Consider the following 26517-nt stretch of genomic DNA (forward strand, 5'->3'; position numbering starts at 1 on the left):
AGCAATGCGTCATCAACGTGTAAAACGAAACTTGCGAGTTCCAAAGCTAAAACGTTTGATTGCTGAGCAAAAGTTAAATTCTCTTAGAAAAAACACGAGCTGAACTGGCGCGCAGAGAAATAGAAATTAAACAACAAGAACTTGAATATCAGTGTGAATTAGAGCAAGCGCGTATTGAAGAATCGGTCTGGCACGAGGAATTGGAGGAAGAAATTGGTGAGCACGTGCAAGATTCGTCATATGTGAAGCAGACGACAGTAAATGATTTCACTTCCGGTCATGAACAGTCTGATAAGAACACAAGAAGTGCACACGACGACTGTGTAATTATAAATACACCTAACAACACTCATTTGGTAACGGAGCAACGTAAGAATGGATCAATGAATCAGAACGCGCATCCATCTGAGAATGTAGTCACGAGCGTTTTGAGAAATACAGACACTAACGTTTTGAGAAATACAGACACTAGCATAGAATCAGCTTTTCAGTTGCTGGCAAATACGTTACAAGAAGGATTCAACTTACCAAAGCCGGAGCTCCTGAGATTCAGCGGTTCAACATTGGAATACTGCAAATTTGTGAATAACTTTGAAACAAACATTGACTGTAAAGTTCGTGACGACAGGTTACGACTTAGTTACTTGATACAATACTGCGACGGAGAGGCAAAGAGTGCAATAGAAGACTGTGTATTACTGAGTCCAAGTGAAGGTTATAAACGAGCAAGAGACATTTTGTACTCACGGTACGGTAGGCCACATAACATTGCTAGAACTTATGTAGATAAAATTGTTAATGGTCATTCCTTAAAGGCGCCTGACACTAATGGTCTTTCAGATTTAGCACTTGAGATGAGAAAATGTGAAATTACTTTGTCTCAGTTAGGATTTAAGTCAGACGTAGATAACACAGACAACTTACGTCGCATTGTTAGACGTTTGCCTATGCACGTCCGCGGTAAATGGGTAGATATTGCACACTCAATTACTGAGTCTGGTAGGGAACCGGGCTTTTTAGATCTAGTGGAATTTGTAGAAGAAAAGGCTCGAATCGCCACTTCCCTATATGGCCTTGACCTTGCAAATGAGAAGAGTCATGGTAACATTGTTGAAGATCGAACCTTTAAGTCAAAGCCAAGTCCTGCACCTCGTAGAAGTAATGCTGTCAGTTTTGCTACGAATAGTGCAGTAAACAATCCTATGTATAAGCCGTCACGTATGCTATTGTTGTTCAGGTAGTTGTAAAGATTTAGCTTCATGTACGAAATTTACAGCCATGAATTTAAATGACAGGGAACAGTTTGTAAAAAAGAACAGACTTTCTTTCAATTGTTTAAAGGGCAAACATTTTCTAACGTTTGTAGAAAACCTACTGGGTGCAATGTATCAGAATGTAAAACTAGACACCACTTTCTTTACATAGTTGGGTAGATAGTAAATCTGATCACACAGATCAACAATTTGTCGTAAATTGCGCAACTCAAAGCGGATCTTATGTGAAGAACTGTTTAGGTATAAACCTGACTTGTTAGAGGTAAAAGTGGGACGTACTGCAAGACTTATGCTCTGCTTGACGAGGGAGCTGACCAAACATTATGTGATGAACGCTTGTTGAAAACGCTGAACCTACCCATCCAAACCTGTGACGTTCAAGATGTCTACAGCAAGCTCTTCCGGTATTATCGTCGAAGGACAGGAAGTTGAGCTGCACGTGCAACCGGCGTCAGGTGGTAACTACGTTACGTTGAGAAAAGTTTGGTCAGTGAAATCTCTTCCAGTAATCAACAAGATCTGCTGCGAAAAACGCTGACATCCGAGATCTACCATATTTATCTAAGATAGAAACCCCTGAAATCGACTCTAGCTCTGTGATGCTTCTTATTGGAACAGATGCACCACAGGCACATATACCCTTAGAAGTGCGTTCAGGCCGCCATGATCAACCCTACGCCATTAAAACTCAACTAGGCTTGGCAGTGCGTGGACCTGTAACAGACACTACAACACAGAAAACAGCTAATGTAAATTTTCAGCAGTCAGCTGATGTATTGTTACAACAACAACTTGAGAAAATGTGGACTACGGACTTTGATGACAAAGTGAAAGTAGAAAGAAATTCAATGTCACTAGAAGACAAGAAAGCTTTAAACACTATGAACTCTTCGTTGCGATATGAAAATGGACATTACAAACTGAAATTACCATGGCGTGACGAGAAAGCAGTAATGCCTAACAACTTGACTCTTGCGCATGCGCGACTCGAAAATTTGAAGAGGAAGTTAGCACGAGATCAATGGAGACACGTAGATACGGCTTCCAATCCAGCAGACGTCGCTTCTAGAGGAATGCATGCCAGTGATTTTAAGACAATGAAATTTTGGATGCATGGACCTGAATTCCTTCAAAAAGATGAAAACCATTGGCCAAGCAACCTAACTAAACTTGAATTAGACGACGACGACACTGAGCTGAAAAAAGAGGTTGTCGTCAACACAACTAGTGCAGTTGAATCCATTCAAAGTATAATAGATAGATACTCCAGTTGGACGAAGCTGAGAAGGGTTTTGCTTGGTTACTAAGATATAAGGCATACTGCAGACGTAAACACTTAAACCAGACCTTGGGACTGAGTGAAGGTGACTTGAGCACCAATGAACTCAACATGGCGGAACATACCATATTAGCGTTGGTTCAACGTACGTCGTTTACCGATGAGAGAATATGTCTACAAAATGGGAATTCTGTAAGAAAAGATAGTTGTTTAGCATCTTTGAACCCGATTATACACAATGACCTGATCAGAGTACAAGGACGCTTACAATGCGAATATCCAAGCAAATATCCAGTCGTACTACCTAGCAAACACCATGTAACAAAACTAATAATAAAACATATCCACGAACATTATGGTCACGTTGGAAAAGAGTACGTACTTTCTATGTCACGTGAGAAATATTGGATTCTACACGGACCTAGCGCAGTGAAGAGTATTTTGAGAGATTGCATCGCATGCAGACGACAACATACACCATTAATGACCCAACAGATGGCGCCCTTGCTTGACGAGCAGACGACACCGGATATGCCACCATTTTCCCATATTGGAATCGATTATTTCGGACCAATTATTGTGAAGACAGCTCGTGCACGAGAAAAGCGTTATGGTTGTATTTTCACGTGCCTAACGTCGCGTGCGGTACATTTTGAAATTGCTCACAGTCTATCTACTGATTCCTTCATATCTGCCTTTCAACGCTTTCAAAGTCGACGTCGATGCCCACGGAAAGTCTTCAGTGATAGTGGAACCAATCTTGTTGGAGGTGAAACTGAACTACGTAAATCATTGCAGCTATGGAACCAGTCCAAACTCAGTGGATTTTTTGCTCAGAACGACATTGAATGGCATTTCAACCCTCCGAACGCAAGCCATATGGGAGGAGCATGGGAACGTTTAATTCGTTCTGCTAGAGTTATATTGAAATCTCTCGTCCGAGAACAACTACTTAACGACGAGCAGCTGCTTACATTAATGGCTGAAACAGAGAAAATACTAAATGACAGACCTTTGACACCCGTTAGCAGTGATCCCAGAGACCCACCAGCATTAACGCCGAGTATGCTGCTGCTAATGAAATCAAACCAGTGCTTACCTGTTGGTATATTTAAGAAGCAAGATATATACGCAAAACGGTGGTGGAGACAAGTGCAGTATCTCGCAGATGTATTTTGGAAACGATGGTTGAGAGAATACTTACCACTACTTCAAAACGTCAGAAATGCAACGTAAAACTGTAAACCTGAAGAAAGATGATGTAGTTCTTGTTGCCGTTGACAACGTTCCAGAGGACAGTGGCCACTAGCCCGAGTGGTTGACGTGAATCTTGGTAGAGATGGCCTAGTTAGAAGCTGTGTGATCAGAACTAAATCAGGTCAATTAATTAGGCCAGTTACTAAACTGTGTCTTCTTGAGGCTTCAATGTAAATTTGATCCTAACTTTTTTCGAAGCTAAATAATAATTATAACAAACAAGTAAGAGCCAAGTTTTGTTGTACAAATTGTTATAAATGCGCTACTAAGGAATTGTCTTTATGAAGCGTAGATAATTGTTTTTTGGTTAGATTTCGTGCACCTTGCATAGATTAACTAATTACGTGAAATATGTCATCAACTTAAGAATTATTGATTATTGATAAAGCATGGAAGTGTAATTTTTTGAAAAGTTTATTTGTTATGAAATGTATGTAATTTCATATTGGGGACTGTTAGAAACATAAATGTAGTTTCTAATATTTGTTGTATCTGACGCTATTTATTTGACGTCTGTTTGGCGTCTTCAGCCACGTGATAATTTGCGGCGTTCGTTGACGTCAACGTCATACTTGTTTATACTTCCGCCCAGACTTTGAAACGTTAACTGAACTGAACGTTAACTGTGGACATTAATTATTCTGATGAGACTTGATGAGTAAGAGACCAAATTCGGTAACTAAATACTGTTAATTTATTCAAAGCGTAATTATTGAACTCGAAGTTATGATATTGAATTTGTTAAATAACATAAAATGAATATATAGACTTTAAATTTAATTATCTGAATGATTGGATAGTGCAAGCTTTGTTGATGTGAAGTATGTTCAAAAGTACATCAGTTGTTTATATGAGTATATGTATAATTGGTGAGCGTTGAATGAATGTTGTTTGTATGTTTGTATTTGCATAGAATCGCTATAACTAGAGAAATAAAAGAGTAAAGGCGCATCTCTCGTTTAGTCACTGAGTTGATCCAAGTCCCAGAACAGTATAGGTACTCAAACTGCACTGAATTTCAAAGTCCACATGCCATTAAAAGGAGACGTATATATGTAGACGTGCGTATCCATATATATATATATATATATATGTTCAACTACATATTTTTGCGTTACATGTAAGTATAATTAATTACATGCACTTATATATTTATGCCTGCACGTATATTTTGAAACGTGTATAAACGTAGCGAATTAAGTAAAGTTAAAATTGAAGAGTTGAATCTGTTACATTTTAGCTCGAGTTTTCGAATAAAAATAGAGCTTTTGCACTCGCCCCGGCGTCGGCGTCGGCGTCGCCGTTGGTTTAAGTTTTTTTATAAAGTAAAACATCTCTAATACTAGCTTTACTGAAACGAAATCTATCCAAAAGTCCAAATCGTCGTACATAACGAAAGGGTTTGCTCAGTCCCGTATCATTCCCTCCCTCCTCAACATTTCTGCTTTAACTTCATGCTGGAAATTTAAATCCATGTCTAAATATTCCGCCTTCATCTTTTCTTAAACCAATATAGCCGACACGGCTTAAGTCGGAGCTTAAGTCTTTACTTAATAGTTGAAAAACTGGCCATTAGTTTTTGCTGTCATAACGCAGCGGGATCAAGAATATTTCAATTTGTAAGTCAAATAGTCATTAGCAGTGTAAAAAATAAGTTACAATATAATAGATTAAGTAACTGTGAGAATTTCAAGGAAGTGCACATGTAGAGCCAATTTATTACACATACATGTCACGTCACTGCATTTCAGTTTTCTAATTTTCATTAAATTATTACTAAATTAAGCTAAATTAAGAGTGCGTAAAATATCGGTTTAATGATACTGACCTTTGAGACAAATGTAGTCAGTTTGTCCACTGATCCGATATATACACTCACAAGAGTAAAAACGCAATATCACTTTTTGGCAAATATTTCATTTTTCGAAATATTGGTGAGTAAATAGTTATATGATGTAAATTGATACGCATATCAAATTGCCCTACTTTTCAAAATTCCAGTGCATTCGAAGAATAATGAGAGCTATTCTGTCACTCTGGTGTTGGTTTCGCCTATGTTGACATCCTCACCTTTGTATAATTTTTGCATGTAAGTTTATTTCTTAGCACTCAATATATGTGTTGGATTAAAACTATGAATTAGGCTTTTGTGTCATCTAACCTACTGGTATAAAAAAGTTCGATAAATCGTGGCTGAATTAAACACAGATTATGGTCCTTTTTCAACGTAGAAAATTTGGTAAAACTTAAGCGTGTACCTAACAAACAAGCTGTATTTCAGTAACTACAGGTATTTGATTAAAACTTCACATTGCAACCCAGTCATCAAACCACAGGAAATGTCCAAGATAAATAATGATGTTTATGTTATGCATTAAAAAGGATTTTACAGCAAGGGATTTACTGTTAAAAGACACTGACGACTGATATCAGTCTAGCTATGTCTCAGTAACGACTGAAATTACACAATATGTCCTATTATTTAACCAATTGTAACTAATAGTTAAATTTATTTTAAAAAAATGCCTTTATTTGACTGAGAAAATTTGCTTTGAACGCAAGTTTATGTCATTACCAGAAAAAATCAATTTGTATTAATTGTAATAGTCTGAACGGTTTTGCAAATCTTGCTCAATCAAGGTCCTTTTTAAACTTAGAAGTTGTTGAATAGTTGAGCACACCGTCTTTTGAACAGCTTTTGTTATCAAAATTGTTATCGGCTTTTACCCGTGGCCGGAACAGGCGTTTTTCAAAAATATTTTGCTGAAGCAGTGGTACGCCACAAGACCATTTGACATTCAGTTGTTTTGAAATGGCGGAGTCACCAGATGTATTCTGTAATATAGATAACCTCATATGTCATTACACGTAAATGTTGTATCTCGCCAAAATCACATAGAAAAGTGTTTTGCAACGTAAAAAACTTCGAGCTTATCAAACTTAAGATCTTGGTCAATTCATTAATCATTTAACAGTATTAAGACTTTTACGGATATTTGGTATTCCTTACTGATGATCGAATTTCTGTATTTGGAAATGTAATTAATATGAATTTCTAAAGCAATACAGGCACCATAACTCATGTTACAAAAAATAGACTGTCCTTAAAAATAGATGGATGTTGCATTTTACTTTTTGAGAGTATTTTCAGAGCATGAGGTTAAACATAAAATCTCAAAGACGAGTATTTATTAAGAAAAGCAACGTTCGAGGAAAGAACCTCCTCCTCAAACAAAATTCCCATATCAGTGATGTGTACATGATTAACATTACTCTTAACAAACATGAACAAAGTAAATTATTTAGACAACGAGAAAGAAACGGACACACAAAGGAACAAAGTGGAGCACAAATTTTGAATAGTTAATTGCAAAGCACCACTTGGGAATTAAACCAGTAAAAAGTGTAGTAAAACCTTCCTTTTATCAGAGTTGCATAACAGTGCGAATAAAAGACGTGATGGCAAAGTATGTACAATTCAAAATGTTTCTGTAAATTTAGATACAAAGTAACCCTAACAACTATAAGGACATGTATTCAGTTCTTTTAACTAGAGCAGAATAAGTTTCTAGAGCATAATAAGCCCAGAAGTGAAAAGTGATCATTAACGTTCTTTTTTAATGTTGAGCTGAAACCAAAGGAGGGTCCTCAGGTTAAAATTTGCCCTGACCATCACTAAGAGCCAGGAAAAAACGTTTCATGCAGTTCTTTTTCCATAAAAATGATTATTCTCAGGAGTTCTTACAAGTATAACCATCGTTAATAACAATCTGTCAAACAGATTTCACAGTTCCAGGATATTCTTGTATCTATAGCAGGAATAGAAGTCAGCACATGGGGACAAAGATGAGCAGATATATGCAATCTCTTGCTGCAAGACACAGAATGAAGTATTAGAATTGTCTAGCCTTCCTTGTGACTATTTTGTAAACTCCTCTTGCCAAAATTATAGCTGCTTGGGAAAATAGGCGCTATATCGTTTACATGAACGATCCTTTTCAGGTAATGAAATACTTACACTAAAATGTGATTATCAGCTGTGCAGTGTCATTGTGACATTTACTGAAGTGGACACACCCAGGTACTGGTGTTATGTAAGATGTGGTTTTAAAATCAGTGGTGCATGAAACGCTGACCTCAAGGTTCAGCAGTGGAAACTTTAATACTTGACAATCTCTCCCCTGATACCAAAATGGTTAAAAATGACGTTGACTTATATCTCTGACTAGCTGAATAAAGTGATCTGATTGCCGTCTGGAGTATATTCCAATGAAATGCTGCAAGAGTTTCACTAAAAAATCAGATGAATTAAGAAACGGGTATAGGTAGCATTGCTTATGAATATAGATTTGCTATATCAAGAGAGCACACATTTAAGATTAATCTGGCTTGGAACAATACTCATAATATGGCATATTAGTTCCACTCTTACATCCTATTAAAGGGATATGAATATCCCAATAATACGTATAAAACGTTGAATCATAAATCGTTATATAATAAACATATTGCGGCAATGATTATGTAACAGTTACTAATAACTACTTGTTAATCTAAATAATCATGTATAGATTTACTCCGGAAATCGGTTAACGTCTGGTATTTCCAAGATTCATGCACGTGTTGTCGGTACAAACAAACCATTCTATAAATAGATTGTACTACGTAGCTTTGAAATATGTCAAAATATTAAACTCATACACGAACACAAATTCAACCTTATTTTGTAAATTCTATATATAATGATGTTAACATATCTGTCTTTAGTAAATAGTGTCAGTTTGGCTTGTCAGTTCAAAAAAATATTTGATGTATTAAAGGTTAAACTTTAATAGTTTATATAACAAATCGGAGATATATGTACCTACACTGAATTGTGGAAACCCAGTTCCGGATTAAGACTAATCTCTTTGAAGTCTCAAAATTGCCCCCGCCCCCATTGTAACCTCAAAATTGCTTTTCATTGGTAAAAATAACTATCCAAGAACAAATATTTAATTGCTGAAGAAAACATTCTGGTACTTTTTTTTTGTTTACCCGGGTGCCCGCTCGTGATGAAATAATGCACGGAGGGGCACCTGGGGTCTTCCTCCACCATCAAAGCTGGAAAGTCGCCATATGACCTAAAATTGTGTCGGTGCGACGTTAAACCTAACCTAACCTAACCTTTTTTTGTTTTTTTCATATGAATAAGAGGGCAATTTACCAGAATTTTTCGGCGAACTTTAAAAACTTTCTTATCTGATAATTATTCTTCAATAAACATGTCCCCATAGTGATGCCTTTTTATTATTTTCTGTAGTAGAATGCCTGTTACTCGCATGAACCTTAACTACCAAATCTTACCATCGTGTAAATTTCAAAAATAGTGTAAAAACAATATACTTATAAATTATGCGTTACCTATCTAAAATTTCAAAATATTAAAAACAAAAACCCTGCAGGAGCCTAAAGTTTCAAAACAATTAGTGTGATGAACATGTTTATTCATATTTCAATATATTTAATCTAAAACAGATCATAAAATAATGATAAAATAAAAATTTTGTTTAATTTCTCTTAAAATGGAGAAAAACAACAACATAAGAAAAAACAAAAACAAGTTAATGTCCCCATTTGGGGATCTCTCAAAATGCCTATAGATTTGTTAACCAGGCATCTTTACCCAGTAAGCCAACTGTCTATAGCAGGTTTCTTTTAAAATGTCGTTGACTTTTTAAAATTATCTCAGGAAACACTATTTGTAATATTTGCAAAAGGGTATTGCAAAACCAGTCACATAATTAACCTAGCAACATAACTGATAAACACACATAATCGTCATACTGCGTTTGATGTATGAATACTAATTTCTTACGAAAAATATCTTCTACCTCTTTTACCTCTAAAGTTTTTAGCGATATTCTTAGTAATTAGTCTGCATTCCTGGTTTGATGTTAATATACTGAGGGTGTATGGGCCCAGCAGAAAGATGTCTCTGCTCGATTTCGCACCCTCATTGATACAAATATACAGTTGTACATCATGTTCTCTTGGTATAGTATATTCGTTCATTCTCCTCCAAAAGCCTAGACTTTTAAGTGTTTCGCTTATCTCATTCTCATTAGGCTACCCCGATTAATAGCTTTTTGGCTTTTTGGCATTTTTTTTTAACGAGAACACGTAACAAACGAGCGAAAATTTTATTTTTACAAATTGACTATTTGAGATGCGGATACATTTTTCATAAAGCAAGCAGGATATGTTTCATATTTATTTTTTAATATATATCTTACTATTCTAATGGCACGTTTTCAAACTATATCGCTTTATATCACAACTTTATCTTCGAAAGTTTCACGTCTATTAATTTAAACTGACTTGGATACATACAAACAGTCAAATCCTATTTAGCTCTTACTAATAGGATCGTAGGTTGAAAATTCAGTTGCATCTGTGCTTTCTATACAAATATTTTCAATAAGTAATTTGTTATTGCAGAATATTTTTTCAAGAAAACTTCTAAATCGAGTTCCAGTTGTTAGATGACAAGTTTAACTATACACAGGGATTATTTCTGACAAATTATAATAATATACAAGTATTTGTTCAAATGAACAATTTTCTGAAAGACTTCTAGTAGAAACAAAGATAATACAGCTCTTATTTTTCAAGTCCAAATGTACTGCTAGAATTTTTGAAAGAACGGAAATGATCCATACCCGAGTAGAGGACAATGCGTTTAACAAGCTGGCTAAATTTATGTTAAAGTATTATTTTTGAATTCTTTTACTGACCATTCTGCTATAATTGTCCGGTTACACAATATACAATTATTTTTCTGTTTTGCTCCTAAAGCTAGATTCTTTTTTGTTGGGTTTAACGTCTAACCTTCACAATTATAGATTATATGGCGACTTTACAGTTTTAATGGCGGAAAAAGTCCCTGTGCTTAATTTCATAACGGACGGGCACCTGGACAGAACCATCTCCTAAAGTGGTTTGTCGCCTAAAACATATCCAAATGAATTAGATGATTTAGGATAAGGCGTATGTTTTACCTTGAATCATAATTCTACACTTACACATTATATTCATATGATTGTTTTAGAAAAACAACGCAAGTACACCGGATCATTGGATTTATATTTGAATAACAAAATATGTCCTTACTTTCTTGAAGGTTTTACCTTAATTTACAATTCTACACATAAACATGTTTATATAACAGTAATCGTAAATTTATGAGCAGGTTATCAATAAAAATATAACTTTCAACTTTTAAGTTCTTCTCCACAACGGTATTTGAAATGATTGTAGCAAATATCGAAAACAAAATGTTCTCCAATTTTTAAACTGTTATCAAATTATAAGTCTACACATACAATATTTATATCACTGTTTTTGAAAAACAAAGCAAGGACACTAATCCAATCTCAATAGCCATTTTTCAAAGAAATGATCTCATCTAAACGAAAACAAAATACGTACATACAACAACTATGTAAGGGTATAAAAACTGAAATATGCATAAAAGCCAAGAGTATGTGTACCGGCAAAATAAGGCACACCTTAGAAAGATCAGTGGTAAAGTAAAACTGGAGAGCCTTCTTGAAGCATTCAATATTATGAGAAAGAGCATGGCATGTCAAATCCTTTGAAAACCTAAACACATAAACACCAAATACTGACAAACCTTTACGCACTGAACACATTGACTTTGCACAATGCGAAAAAAAAATAAATAAAAAAAAGAACTTACACAGTTTTGGGCCAGACAAAACAGACCTGAAGACACTTTTATCAGAAATATTTACCAGTTCCAGGACACAATTGTTTATTACATTGACCAATTTCCTCGAAGTTTCCCATACACTGTTTCCCATTCGTAGATGGTGTTGGATTTGAACAGGACCGATTTCTTGATTTGATTCCTCCTCCACAACTGTCACTACACGTACTCCAATCCCCCCAGTTTGACCATCCTCCATCTAGGCAAAGACAATACATTTGGATTTATGAGCAGGTTATCTATCTATCAGTTAAAGTATAATTATCATCCTTGTAGTTCCTATGGAAAACATTATTGGAAATAAATGTAGCGAATAACGAAAAAAATGTCCGCACGTTTTATAATGTTATTAAATTGTAATTCTATACACACACATATTTATATGATTGTTTTTGAAAACAAAGCAAGGGCACTAATCCAATCTCAATAGCCATTTTCAAAGAAAGGATTCCCTCTAAACGAAACCAAAATACATACAAACAACAAGTATGCAACATTATGTATACCTAAAAAACTGACGGCATAACAAGGCACACCGGGGAGATTTCCTGAAGCATTCAAAATTGTAAGAAAATGCATGGCATGAACATTCTTTAAAACACGCACACGCACACGCACACACACACACACACACACACAACAAAAAAACAACAACAAAAGGCTGACAAACTTATATGCATGAACATATTGACTTTGCACATTGCAAAACATTAAAAAATCACAAACCAGAAGACACTTTTACCAAAAATATTTACCAATTCCAGGACAAAATTGTTTATTACATTGACCAATTTGCTCGAAGTTGCCCATACACTGTTTCCCGTTCGTAGATGGTGTTGGATTTGAACAGGACCGATTTCTTGATTTAATTCCTCCTCCACAACTGTCACTACAAGTACTCCATATTCCCCAGTTTGACCACTCTCCATCTAGGTAAAAAAAAGACAACAACAGCATTTGAATTTATATGCAGCTTTTCAGTAAAAGTAGAATTCTCATTCTGTTAGTCTTTTTTTTTTTGGAAAATAGCCGAAATAACTGAAATGAATACCACATGAATACATTATGTTACAATTCTGCACACACATAATATTTATATGATTTTTTTAAAACGCATGGTATGTAAGATTTAGCAAAAAGCACATGAATACGTGAATATAAAACGGAAAACCTGGAAAAGCAACTAATGTACTAGTATGTACTCAATGATTTTACAAAGTGAAGCGCAATTGAGGACCCCACGTAACAGACCTTAACGAATTTATCAGTTACAGGGCGCGGTTGTTTATTACATAGACGGACATGTTCGGAGTTGTCCATACACTGTCTCCAATTCGTAGACGGTGTTGAATTTGAACAAAAGCGATTCATGCATTTGATCCCCCTCATCAATTCTACTAAACGCACTCCAAGTTTCTCAGTTTAACCAACTTCCATTTTGTCGACTAAACATAGTAATAGTTATAATTCTTATCATTGTTGGAAATAATTAAAGTGGAAAACACAGGGATTATTTCTGACAAATTATAATAATATACAAGTATTTGTTCAAATGAACAATTTTCTGAAAGACTTCTAGTAGCAACAAAGGTAATACAGCTCTTATTTTTTCAAGTCCAAATATACTGCTAGAAATTTTGAAAGAACGGAAATGATCCATGCCCGAGTAGAGGACAATGCATTTAACAAGCTGGCTAAATTTATGTTAAAGTATTATTTTTGAATTCTTTTACTGACCATTCTGCTATAATTGTCCGGTTACACAATATACAATTATTTTTCTGTTTTGCTCCTAAAGCTACATTCTTCTTTGTTGGGTTTAACGTCTAACCTTCACAATTATAGATTATATGGCGACCTTACAGTTTTAATGGCGGAAAAAGTCCCTGTGCTTAATTTCATAACGGACGGGCACCTGGACAGAGCCATCTCCTAAAGTGGTTTGTCGCCTAAAACATATCCACATGAATTAGATGATTTAGGATAAGGCGTATGTTTTACCTTGAATCATAATTCTACACTTACACATTATATTCATATGATTGTTTGTGAAAAACAACGCAAGTACATCGAATCATTGGATTTATATTTGAATAACAAAATATGTCATTACTTTCTGGAAGGTTTTACCTTAAATTACAATTCTACACATAAACATATTTATATTACAGTAATCGTAAATTTATGAGCAGGTTATCAATAAAAATATAACTTTCAACTTTTTAGTTCTTCTCCACAACGGTATTTGAAATGATTGTAGCAAATATCGAGAAAAATGTTCTCCAATTTTTAAAATGTTATCAAATTATAAGTCTACACATACAAATATTTATATCACTGTTTTTGAAAAACAAAGCAAGGACACTAATCCAATCTCAATAGCCATTTTTCAAAGAAATGATCTCATCTAAACGAAAACAAAATACGTACATACAACAACTATGTAAGGGTATAAAAACTGAAATATGCATAAAAGCCCCAAACTATGTGTACCGGCAAAATAAGGCACACCTTAGAAAGATCAGTGGTAAAGTAAAACTGGACAGGCTTCTTGAAGCATTCAATATTGTGAGAAAGAGCATGGCATGTCAAATCCTTTGAAAGCCTAAACACATAAACACCAAATACTGACAAACCTTTACGCATTGAACACATTGACTTTGCACAATGCGAAATTAAAAAATAAATAAAAAAATAAACTTACACAGTTTTGGGCCAGACAAAACATATCTGAAGACACTTTTATCAAAAATATTTACCAATTCCAGGACACAATTGTTTATTACATTGACCAATTTGCTCGAAGTTTCCCATACACTGTTTCCCATTCGTAGATGGTGTTGGATTTGAACAGGACCGATTTCTTGATTTGATTCCTCCTCCACAACTGTCACTACACGTACTCCAATCCCCCCAGTTTGACCATCCTCCATCTAGGCAAAGACAATACATTTGGATTTATGAGCAGGTTATCAATCTATCAGTTAAAGTATAATTATCATCCTTTTAGTTCCTATGGAAAACATTATTGGAAATAAATGTAGCGAATAACGAAAAAAATGTCCGCACGTTTTATAATGTTATTAAATTGTAATTCTATACACACACATATTGATATGATTGTTTTTGAAAACAAAGCAAGAGCACTAATCCAATCTCAATAGCCATTTTCAAAGAAAGGATTCACTCTAAACGAAACCAAAATACATACAAACAACAAGTATGTAACATCATGTATACCTAAAAAAACTGACGGCATAACAAGGCACACCGGGGAGCTTTCCTGAGGCATTCAAAATTGTAAGAAAATGCATGGCATGAACATTCTTTAAAACACACAAGCACACACACACGCACGCACGCACACGCACACGCACACGCACACGCACACGCACACACACACACACACACACACAACAAAAAACAACAACAAAAGGCTGACAAACTTATATGCATGAACACATTGTCTTTGCACATTGCTAAACAATAAAAAATCACAAACCAGAAGACACTTTTACCAAAAATATTTACCAATTCCAGAACATAATTGTTTATTACATTTACAATATGCATAAAAGCCCAAGACTATGTTTACAGGCAAAATAAGGCACACCTTAGAAAGATTAGTGGTAAAATAAAACTGGAGAGCCTTCTTGAAGCATTCAATATTGTGAGAAAGAGCATGGCATGTCAAATCCTTTGAAAACCTAAACACATAAACACCAAATACTGACAAACCTTTACGCATTGAACACATTGACTTTGCATATGCGAATAAAAAATAAAAATAAAAAAATAAACTTACACAGTTTTGGGCCAGACAAAACAGACCTGAAGACACTTTTATCAAAATTATTTACCAATTCCAGGACACAATTGTTTATTACATTGACCAATTTGCTCGAAGTTTCCCATACACTGTTTCCCATTCGTAGATGGTGTTGGATTTGAACAGGACCGATTTCTTGATTTGATTCCTCCTCCACAACTGTCACTACACGTACTCCAATCCCCCCAGTTTGACCATCCTCCATCTAGGCAAAGACAATATATTTGGATTTATGAGCAGGTTATCAATCTATCAGTTAAAGTATAATTATCATCCTTTTAGTTCCTATGGAAAACATTATTGGAAATAAATGTAGCGAATAACGAAAAAAAGTCCGCACGTTTTATAATGTTATTAAATTGTAATTCTATACACACACATATTTATATGATTGTTTTGAAAACAAAGCAAGGGCACTAATCCAATCTCAATAGCCATTTTCAAAGAAAGGATTCCCTCTAAACGAAACCAAAATACATACAAACAACAAGTATGTAACATTATGTATATCTTAAAAAAACTGACGGCATAACAAGGCACACCGGGGAGCTTTCCTGAAGCATTCAAAATTGTAAGAAAATGCATGGCATGAACATTCCTTAAAACACGCACATGCACACGCACACGCACACGCACACACACACAAACAACAACAAAAAAAAAACAACAACAAAAGGCTGACAAACTTATATGCATGAACACATTGACTTTGCACATTGCAAAACAATAAAACATCACAAACCAGAAGATACTTTTACCAAAAATATTTACCAATTCCAGGACACCATATCCATGGGGTCATTATACGATACCCAAGGCTATGAAAGCGGGAGTATTGGAACCACCCAGATCGAACTACATATATTTTCATCAAAATGTTTAACATTTAAACATTTAAGTATGCACCCGTGCGATAGCCTCATGCTACGCACCTGAGAATGAAGTTTTGAGAATAGATGCAGGTCATTCAGAAATATTTTATGCATTACTAGTATCTAGGTAAATCATATATACCTACAATTAAGTTCGTAATGGACCTTTCTAGTAAACGTAATTACGAAACGGAATACTGAATCCGTAAAATTGTAGGCTAATTTGTGGTCTATGGGAGACAATTTCATCCAATAGTAATGCAATAGTATCTCCCTTAGACTAGACCATTATTTGCAAAGACCATTTACGGATTCAGTAATCCGTTTCCGATTTACGTTTACGTTAGAAATGTCTAATATTCGATTTAAAAATAAATATACAGAAATGTATTAAAAAGTATTCTGAGAAGAAGTTCTGAATCTTTTTTTTTTTATGAAAAACATCTTTTTTCCCTTTAAACTGCGTGGCTTTGATGCACACACCGAGTTGCTACGCACCTGAATATTTGAATATTTTAAGTAAATTTATACACGTATCATTCCTGATAATCTTATATGTGATTTCGGTAAATATGTCTAAAACTAACAACACCCGTATGATTATAATATAGTTACGCTAAACTGCATATCTCTCAATCAATAATGCTTCAATTATAAGTTGCCCCTGGTGTCTGTAAAGACGTATCAGCTCATCATAAAACATTTCGTTTTAATGCAGTACACTAGCATATTTATGTTTGATTTTCGAAGATAGATAGATTTCTTTATTTCCTCCAAAAATAGAGAGCATAAATTCTATGTTTCCACTTATACAGAATATTTTTTCGCTAGAATAGAAATTTAATCAAAATATTATCATATTTTAGTTTGCACGCACGTGTTTTCCCCATCACAGCCCGCCCCAGGATTCTTAATATTCATATCAGTCCAATTTAAATAAGATATGCAGAAAAAAATAAAACTATTCTGAAAAGAAAGACAGAATTATATATATGAAAAAGAAATCTCATTTTTTTTTCAAAGTATGTGGCTTTGATGCACATCCCCGAACTCATATGCGCCTGAATACCCAATTATGTTATGCAGTTGATGCACAAATCATTCTTGAATAATTACATATATCATATTGGTATGTATGTCTTAAACTAAGCCCGCCCGTGTGATTCTCACGCCGCCGTGTAATTATCACACGCGTGGTAATATTACAACGCGTGTGATATTCACGCGACACCGGTCATGCTGAGAAACTAAACAGTACCAGTAACATAACATAAAAGTCGTGCTGAACGATCTGAAAAGATCGAAATATAACAGCCCTGATTGAATGTACGGGGTGACTTTTTACGGCCGCCACACGGCACAAAAAACGCTGCTGTGATAATAAAATAGAAAAAGTGGAAACTTCACAGGTCGCTCAACACAACAAAACCATATTCCTTGCTGGTACCTGGGTAGAGCCAACGACCTTCTGTTAACCGGCTGGTTGTTGTGATAATTAGTAAAATCTTATAGGTCACAATTAGCTAAATAGTTTTCCCTATATAATCTATATAAAACTGACCTTTTATAAAGAACTACCAAACATAGCTAGACCCATTTAAGAGAACAAATCCTTACCTCATTTTAAAGAGTTATGATAAAACTGATATAAAATGAAGAGATAAGTAGGGGTCATGTATCTTCTAAGAGAGATTTCTCTGGTCACATTTGCTTACTGTAAACTGACATCAAAATCACACTGCTGTGACCTGGAAGTACTACTCATACTAAAATTGAGCTTTATTTCACCAAATACAACCTGCTCTTCCATTTTTCCTACCAAAATGTCAAAAATACATCCACAATGAAATTTAAACAGAAACTTGCTTCAATTTAGACCTCTGTTGCCATGCCAAGTGACAAATTAGTGTTCAAATTCCTGGCAGCTATTACGCGACTAGACCAGATGGCTCGCACGCTGGTTCCTTTAGTTTAGTTAGGCCTTTATGAAGGTCGTCTCGTTCCATGAACGTGGCACTAACAACTAACTAATAAGTTACGGTAGACTAAAAAACTTCAGACGATATCGAACTTGAACTCGATTCATCTCGATCTGTAGTCACATGCTACGTCTACTGTGTTAACCAGCCGGGAACAATGTTCTTGATTCATTCATGTTAAGATGAATCAATGTTTTACATAAATTAGAGAACACAAGTTTTAATTGCCGTTATAAAGTTGTATTTTATAACATGAATAATCAAATGCGAGTATCTTTAACGACTTAGTGAGATAAAATATCATCAAGATTTGTTGATGCAAACTTAAATGTCTTCTTAAGCTAAACAAATCAAATGCGAGTATCTTTAACGACTTAGTGAGATAAAATATCATCAAGATTTGTTGATGCAAACTTAAATGTCTTCTTAAGCTAAACAAAATGAATGAACAGTTATTGACAGGCATGTTGAAACATTGTTAACCTCGATAAAAGTTCTTTATCCGTCATGCTGTTATCGTTGAATACCCGTTGAAGAGAGGTAACGATTTCATATCTATAACATTTTTTTCAATAAACGCATACGGTATTAAATTCAGAATAAACACGAAGAGGTTCAAACTATGTCTGAAGATTTATATCTAGCGCGGAACTCGATTAAATCTTTCTAATACATTTTAGCAGACGCATTATTATATTCATTTTCTATTATTTTTATTATAATTATTATGATTAAGATAATCATTGTAATTATCATTATTATCATTATTATTATTGTTAATATTATCATCAGTGTTACAATTAACAGCTTTTCTACAGGTACAGGTAAAATTATGCATCATAATCAACCTATAGAAACATGTTTTCTTCGCTGTATTTAGTAATATAAGGGGCAAGAGTGAGGATGGGTGCGCTTCATAAACCGGGTTAAGCTTCCCAGTGGTGTTTTTGCCACTGGCCGTTCCAAGGCGGTGCTTCACTGTGTTCCTTTGTTTGTTCGTTTTGTCCTCATGTGTGTGCGCGTGTGTGTGTGTTATACTTGAACATTTGAGAGTTAACTGAAAGTCAAGGAAGTACTGAATTTATAGAGACAATTTGCCTTTAGGAATAAAATCAAATTTAGAACAGTTGATTTTCCCATACATGGGATCCGCGAGGATACAAGTTGGCATTATGAATTACTTTATAGTTAGAGAGAATTTATTCAAAATAATCTCCACCACAATATACCAGACAAATTACGGAAAACCGCCTATCATACAAAGAGGAAGGACAAAAGCAATATCATAATAATGTTTACTTTTTATGTAAAGAGCTATTACAGTAAACTTCACCAGAGCGGCCCTCTCTATAAAAAAACCTTCTATAACAACATTATCAAATTTCCCTAAGCTGAAATATAATTTAAAATTTACATCTCCAGAACAACAATCTCTACATAACAGTCAATATTTGTATCTCCCATAGGGTGTTGAAGATTAAATACTGTTAAAGCCGGTGCTAGTGGGCATGGACAGTGTTGCATTTTTCATTACTGCTCATGAACAGACTCAATCAAAACGAGTCTGCAATTTTCACTGTTTGCATTGTTCTCGGTGCTTCCGATGGACCTACTTTCCAGATTATAGATTATATCTACAGCGGTTGCACAGTACAATTATCAAATGATAAAAATTTTAATGTAAATAATTAACCACTTAATGACCATAAAAAGCTATAAATGTATGATACCTGTGCTATAAAAATAGATTATGGGTGATCATGATGTAACATACTTAAAAGAAAGGTGATAAAAATAACCGGAAGAGATCTTATATCTTTTTTTTCTGGTCTATCTTCCTGAGATTTGAAAATATGACAGGTAAGAACGTACTGATAAAGGTAAATTACGGATTTAAGAAGGATATGACCATGATTTATTTAATGTTTCAAAGGCAACTTCACTACAACTGAAGCGGTCTAAAGTCAATATAACGCTTTCAAACGAAATTAATCAATCCATGATTAACTTTGTTTTAGTTCCCTTTGAACGAAGAAAAAACAGCAAGTCTTATGATACTCCTATAGTATCGTTGAATTTGGATATAAAAACTGTAATGCGGCGATCCATAACAAGAAGCTCTGTAGTTATTGAAACCTGACTAAACTTTATTCTTTACTGCCATCTGAAATGCGAGGTGTCACCAAAGCCATCTTGGCAACCTTTCAACCTTTTCCCCCCTAGGATATTGCTTCTTTTAAACCTTTGGTATCTCTTCACATCTAAAGGAATTCCTGTCGTTTACTTTTTCGTCTAGTCTAATTGGCTCATACAGTCCTTCTTCTTTCTCCGTTACTTCCTTGATAAAAATAACTTAAGAACAAATATTTAATTGCTGAAGAAGATATTCTGGTACTTTTTTTGTTTTTTTCGTATGAATAAGAGGGCAATTTCTTGAATTTACCAGAATTTTTCGGCGAATTTTAAAAACTTTCTTATCTGATAATTATTCTTCAATAAACATGTCCCCATAGGATGCCTTTTATTTTTTTCTGTAGTAGAATGCCTGTACTTGCTGAACCCTTTAAACTACCAAACCTACCATCGTGGAAATTTCAAAAATAGTGTTAAAAACCAATATACTTATAAATTATGCATTACCTATCTAAAATTTCAAAATATTAAAAACAAAACACTGCAGGGGCCTAAAGTTTCGAAACAATTAGTGTGATGAACATGTTTATTCATATTTCAATATATTTAATCTAAAACAGATCATAAAATGAAAATTTTGTTTAATTTCTCTTAAAACGGAGAAAAACAATAACATAAAAAGAACCAAACAAACATGTTAATGTCCCCATTTGGGGATCTCTCAAAATGCCTATGGATTTGTTAACCAGGCATCTTTACCCAGTAAGCCAACTGTCTATAGCAGGTTTCTTTTAAAATGTCGTTGACTTTTTAAAATTATCTCAGGAAACACTATTTGTAATATTTGCAAAAGGGTATTGCAAAACCAGTCGCATAATTAACCTAGCAACATAACTGATAAACACACATTATCGTCATACTGCGTTTGATGTATGAATACTAATTTCTTACGAAAAATATTTTCTACCTTTTTTATCTCTAAAGTTTTTAGCGATATTTTTAGTAATTAGTCTGCATTCCTGGTTTGATGTGAATATACTGAGGGTGTATGGGCCCAGCAGAAAGATGTCTCTGCTCGATTTCGCACCCTCATTGATACAAATATACAGTTGTACATCATGTTCTCTTGGTATAGTATATTCGTTCATTCCCCTCCAAAAGCCTAGACTTTTAAGTATTTCGCTCATCTCATTCTCATACGGCTATCCCGATTAATAGCTTTTTGGCTTCTTTTTTTAAAGAGAACACGTAACAAACGAGCGAAAATTTTATTTTTACAAATTGTCTATTTGAGATGCGGATACATTTTTCATAAAGCAAGCAGGATATGTTTCATATTTATTATTTTTATATTTATATTACTATTCTAATGGCACGTTTTCAAACTATACCGATTTATATCACAACTTTATCTTCGAAAGTTTCAGGTCTATTAATTTAAACTTACTTACATACAAACAGTCAAATCCTATTTAGCTCTTACTAATAGGATTGTAGGTTGAAAATTCAGTTGCATCTGTGCTTTCTATACAAATATTTTCAATAAGTAATTTGTTATTGCAGAATATCTTTTCAAGAAAACGTCTAAATCGAGTTCCAGTTCTTAGATGACAAGTTTAACTATACACAGGGATTATTTCTGACAAATTATAATAATATACAAGTATTTGTTCAAATGAACAATTTCCTGAAAGACTTCTAGTAGATACAAAGGTAATACAGCTCTTATTTTTCAAGTCCAAATGTACTGCTACAATTTTTGAAAGAACGGAAATGATCCATGCCCGAGTAGAGGACAATGCATTTAACAAGCTGGCTAAATCTATGTTAAAGTATTATTTTTGAATTCTTTTACTGACCATTCTGCTATAATTGTCCGGTTACACAATATACAATTATTTATCTGTTTTGCTCTAAAGCTAGATTCTTTTTTGTTGGGTTTTAACGTCTAACCTTCACAAATTAAAGATTATAGGCGACTGTACAGTTTTAACGGGGGGAAAAAGTCCCTGTGTTGATTTCCCATAACGGACGGGCACTGGACGAAACCATCTCCTAAAGTGGTTTGTCCACCTAAAACATATCCAAATGAATTAGATGATTAAGGATATTGAAGTAGTTTTACCTGAATATAATTCTACATTTTCACATTATATTCATATGATTGTTTTGAAAAATAACGCAAATTTACCTGGGGCAGGATTTATTTGAATAATAAAATATGTCCTTACTTTCGGAAGGTTTTACCTAAATTACAATTCTAAAAAATAACAGTTTATATTACTGTAATCTAAATTTATGAGCAGGTTATCAATAAAAAATAACTTTCATCTTTTAAGTTCTTCCCACAAAATTGGAAAGATTGTAGAAAATCGAGAAAATGTTCATTTTTAAAATGTTATCAAATTATAAGTCTACACATACAAATATTTATATCACTGTTTTTGAAAAACAAAGCAAGGACACTAATCCAATCTAAATAGCCATTTTCAAAGAAAGATCTCATCTAAACGAAAACAAAATACGTACATACAACAACTATGAAAGGGGTTTAAAAACTGAAATATGCATAAAAGCCCTAGAGTATGTGTACCGGCAAAATAGCACACCTTAGAAAGATCAGTGGTAAAATAAAACTGGAGAGCCTTCTTGAAGCATTCAACATTGTGGGAAAGAGCATGGCATGTCAAATCCTTTGAAAGCCTAAACACATAAACACCAAATACGCATTAACACATTGACTTTGCACAATGCGAAACAAAAAAAAAAAAAAAAAAAAAGAAAAAAAAACAAAAACAAAAGAACAAACTTACACAACAGTTTTGGGCCAGACAAAACAGACCTTAAGACACTTTTATCAAAAATATTTACCAATTGCAGGACACAATTGTTTATTACATTGACCAATTTGCTCGAAGTTGTCCATACACTGTTTCCCATTCGTAGATGGTGTTGGATTTGAACAGGACGATTTCTTGATTTGTTTCCCTCCTCCACAACTGTCACAAACCGTACCCAATCCCCCAGTTTTGACCATCCTCCATCTAGGCAAAGACAATAATTTGGATTTATGAGCAGGTTATCTATCTTTCTATCAATTAAAGTATAATTCTCATCATTTTAGTTCCTATGGAAAACAATATTGGAAATAAATGTAGCGAATAATGAGAAAAAGTCCGCACGTTTTATAATGTTATTAAATTGTAATTCTATATACACATATTTATATGATTGTTTTTGAAAACAAAGCAAGGGCACTAATCCAATCTCAATAGCCATTTTCAAAGAAAGGATTCCCTCTACACGAAACCAAAATACATACAAACAACAAGTATGTAACATTATTTATAACTAAAAAAAACTGACGGCATAACAAGGCACACCGGGGAGCTTTCCTGAAGCATTTAAAACTGTAAGAAAATGCATGGCTTGAACATTCTTTAAAATATACACACAAACACACACGCACACACACACACACACAAACACACACACACACACACACACACATACACACACACACACATATGTAAACGCAACCAATCGGGGATTTAAGTTATAAACTTACCAACTGGGAACTTCTTTATTACTGTAGCTACAGTCATCAAACTTCTATCAACTCTTATTCTTATCATTTTTAAATTATCCGTGGCTTAGGATTAAGGCTATCTTCAATTGTTAAGCAATGAGATTTTTCACATTCAAAACGGGGAATGTTGTGTTAAAACCAACTGAGGTAAATGTGTAACAAACCGGGTGTTTGTGTATCGACGAATTTTAGAACTGTGGTTTCAACAAAACGGGGAATTAGTGTAAAGACTAATGAGGTACAAGTTATAACAAAAGGGGTGCGTGTGTTATTTAAAAACGAGGAACTAGCTATTGTATGTGTATGGGGAAGCACCATTACAAATGAGAAAGTCAGTCGAGGGTTTTTTATGGTTTAACGCCATTTTTACACAGTATTTCTGTTTATTCAAGCGGGCAGTTTCCCCCAACAATTGTTCCTGAAAAAATCCACTACTAGTACCCATCCTCCTTAAGAAACTGTCATCTTCTTACATGAAGTGATACGGTTGGTTGCAGGGATCGATCCCATGCCCCTTAATCAATAAGAGATTACAGTGATTTCAATCAAAAATGTCAGATGTTTACATTAAAACAACTGTTATGAAAAGACATAGAACAATCAAAGAACGATCTAGATGCATGATGCAGAGATATGATATAGCACAAAACAGTATTAAGTATTGAGTTCCTTCTCTATGTTTTAACTAAAATTTTCCATAAGGCATTCACAAAGCTGTGCTAAGCAGACAATTTTTCCTTCAATTCTGTCTAAATAAAAGAACTGATTTACAGACACAATATTGTAGACATGCTACCATTTGCAGTTGTATTCTACTCGTTCCAAAGACAGCATTAACAGTCCTGTCAAAACATATTAGTGGTTCCTATAAAAATCATTCGGATTAAGGAAATCATGTATATTCGAGTACAACAAAAATAACAGGCAACTTACCACTGAGAGTATCCCCCAAATCGGGGTAATATTAAACATATTTCTTTTTTCAGTAGTTGTTTTCCTACCTTTGAAATATTGTACTATGATAGAACTGTATATACATGTACATTGTATACATTATATGGATTAAACTCTAGTGCCGTTTGCTATTTAATCATGATAAGTTTAAAAAAGTAAGGTATTACAAATGGTAGGATATGAACCCACGCCCCCGTGAGAGTGACGGCAAATTTGTTTTTTAAAATTAAGACGAAAAGAGTTATCGAGGTAATTAATTTTAATAAGATAGCAAAATAACCTTAAATCAGGAAGAAAAGCTTTTATTTTATCCTTTAAACCAGGCTAAGGAAAAGTTGATTTTCTTAGAAAAGACTTTTGCGCATATTTGCAAAGTAAAATTTCAGGTTTGATATGTGGAAACAAGAATCAATATCGGGAAAATTTCGTTCATTCAACCTCAAATGATATGCAGGTCTCTGATATTTGCATGAAAATCGTTATTTCTGCCTGAAAATCGAAATTTAATATTAACAAAGAATTAAACAAACAGAAATTTTGGTTCCCAATAAATTTTTATAAGAAGGTTTGTTTCTATTTATTTTTAGAAAACCAGGCTTCACTAGTCGTTTACTTTACACAGTTTATTTTCAGAATTTGTGAGGGTCATAGGTTCGTATCCCCGTGAGAAAATCTTTTTCCCAATTTTGTGACGATTTTCCTTTTTGAAATCAACATGATTTAATTGCTAGCAATACTACTAGAGTTTCAATCACGAAAACGTATTATAGTATAATTAAAAAAGTAGGAGAAAGAAAACTAAGAAGAAACAGCTGAATTTACCGCAAATACAAAGTATATAAGTACATTTATTTTCAACAAATGCAGACGTATATAAATACTTTCATGAAGTAATGCTCGGTAAAAATCATTCTGATCAAGGAAGAGTAAAATAAATCAGTCATAGGTATTTTAAATGCATTTGATATTGTTTTTGTTTTATCTAAATTTTATGTCCTAAGTATTTTCATGTTTTTTGATATATCTGTGTTTCCCCAGAAAAAGAAGTAAATGTATTTCGTTTGCTATTAATACCAGTAAAGCAATGTATGCCAGTGTCAAAACTAAAATAAATGTACTTGCACTCATAATAAATACAGCGTTAGTGTGTCATCGAATAGGGAAATGTCTTTTTTTGTGTTGGTTCAGTTCATGAATAAAGTATGAAATCTTATATGTAACAATGAATAATGCTGTTGTTTATTTAAAAGCCTTCTATTCAATAAAAATCCTTTTTTTTTGTTACAGTCCCGCAATAAAATTTCTGTTTTCAAGTTTCCATTAACGATAAGTACATATGTGATAAGTTATGAAGATATCGAAATTCATTCAACGCATAACATGTTGTATTTTCTGACATCTTGAGAACTCAACTGTAGATTACTGTTATTGTTTCTTTTTCATTAGCACTGTAAGTTCAATCACCAGTCATTTTCGCTCTTCGTTTCCAAAAAATACCACATTAAGTGCTACCGCAATATACAAACGGTATGATATATCATTTAATGATATATTTTTTTACGTTTTATATTTTATATTAA

The 26517-nt window shown here is 34.0% G+C and overlaps 3 protein-coding genes across 4 annotated transcripts in view; 2 read left to right on the forward strand and 1 right to left on the reverse strand.

Annotated features, from left to right (window-relative positions):
- Window positions 1–383: 383 nt before the first annotated feature.
- LOC128549366 (uncharacterized) lies at window positions 384–1241 on the forward strand. Its single transcript, XM_053525992.1, has one exon. It carries the CDS (start codon window positions 384–386, stop codon window positions 1239–1241), a length of 858 nt encoding a protein of 285 aa, XP_053381967.1.
- Window positions 1242–2664: 1423 nt separating this feature from the next.
- On the forward strand, window positions 2665–3789 carry LOC128549367 (uncharacterized). Its single transcript, XM_053525993.1, has one exon. The coding sequence runs from the start codon at window positions 2665–2667 to the stop codon at window positions 3787–3789; it is 1125 nt and encodes a 374-aa protein (XP_053381968.1).
- A 2595-nt stretch (window positions 3790–6384) lies between these two features.
- LOC123540413 (uncharacterized) overlaps window positions 6385–26517 on the reverse strand; it is an 84433-nt gene continuing 64300 nt past the window's right edge. Inside the window, exons 4-8 of one of the 2 annotated variants that reach the window (XM_053527274.1) lie at window positions 15442–15615; window positions 14341–14514; window positions 12337–12510; window positions 11607–11780; window positions 6385–6645 (exon numbers count right to left, since the gene is read on the reverse strand). In XM_053527274.1, the coding sequence (XP_053383249.1) occupies window positions 6442–6645; window positions 11607–11780; window positions 12337–12510; window positions 14341–14514; window positions 15442–15615 (900 nt within the window). In that variant the 3' untranslated portion in view covers window positions 6385–6441. Of the gene's footprint in view, window positions 6646–10103; window positions 11781–12336; window positions 12511–14340; window positions 14515–15441; window positions 15616–26517 lie in introns of those variants that run through there. The other variant, XM_053527273.1, reaches the window with a different exon arrangement.

The sequence above is a fragment of the Mercenaria mercenaria genome, chromosome 16 (assembly GCF_021730395.1).
Source record: "Mercenaria mercenaria strain notata chromosome 16, MADL_Memer_1, whole genome shotgun sequence".
In the NCBI taxonomy this organism is placed as follows: Eukaryota; Metazoa; Mollusca; class Bivalvia; order Venerida; family Veneridae; genus Mercenaria; species Mercenaria mercenaria.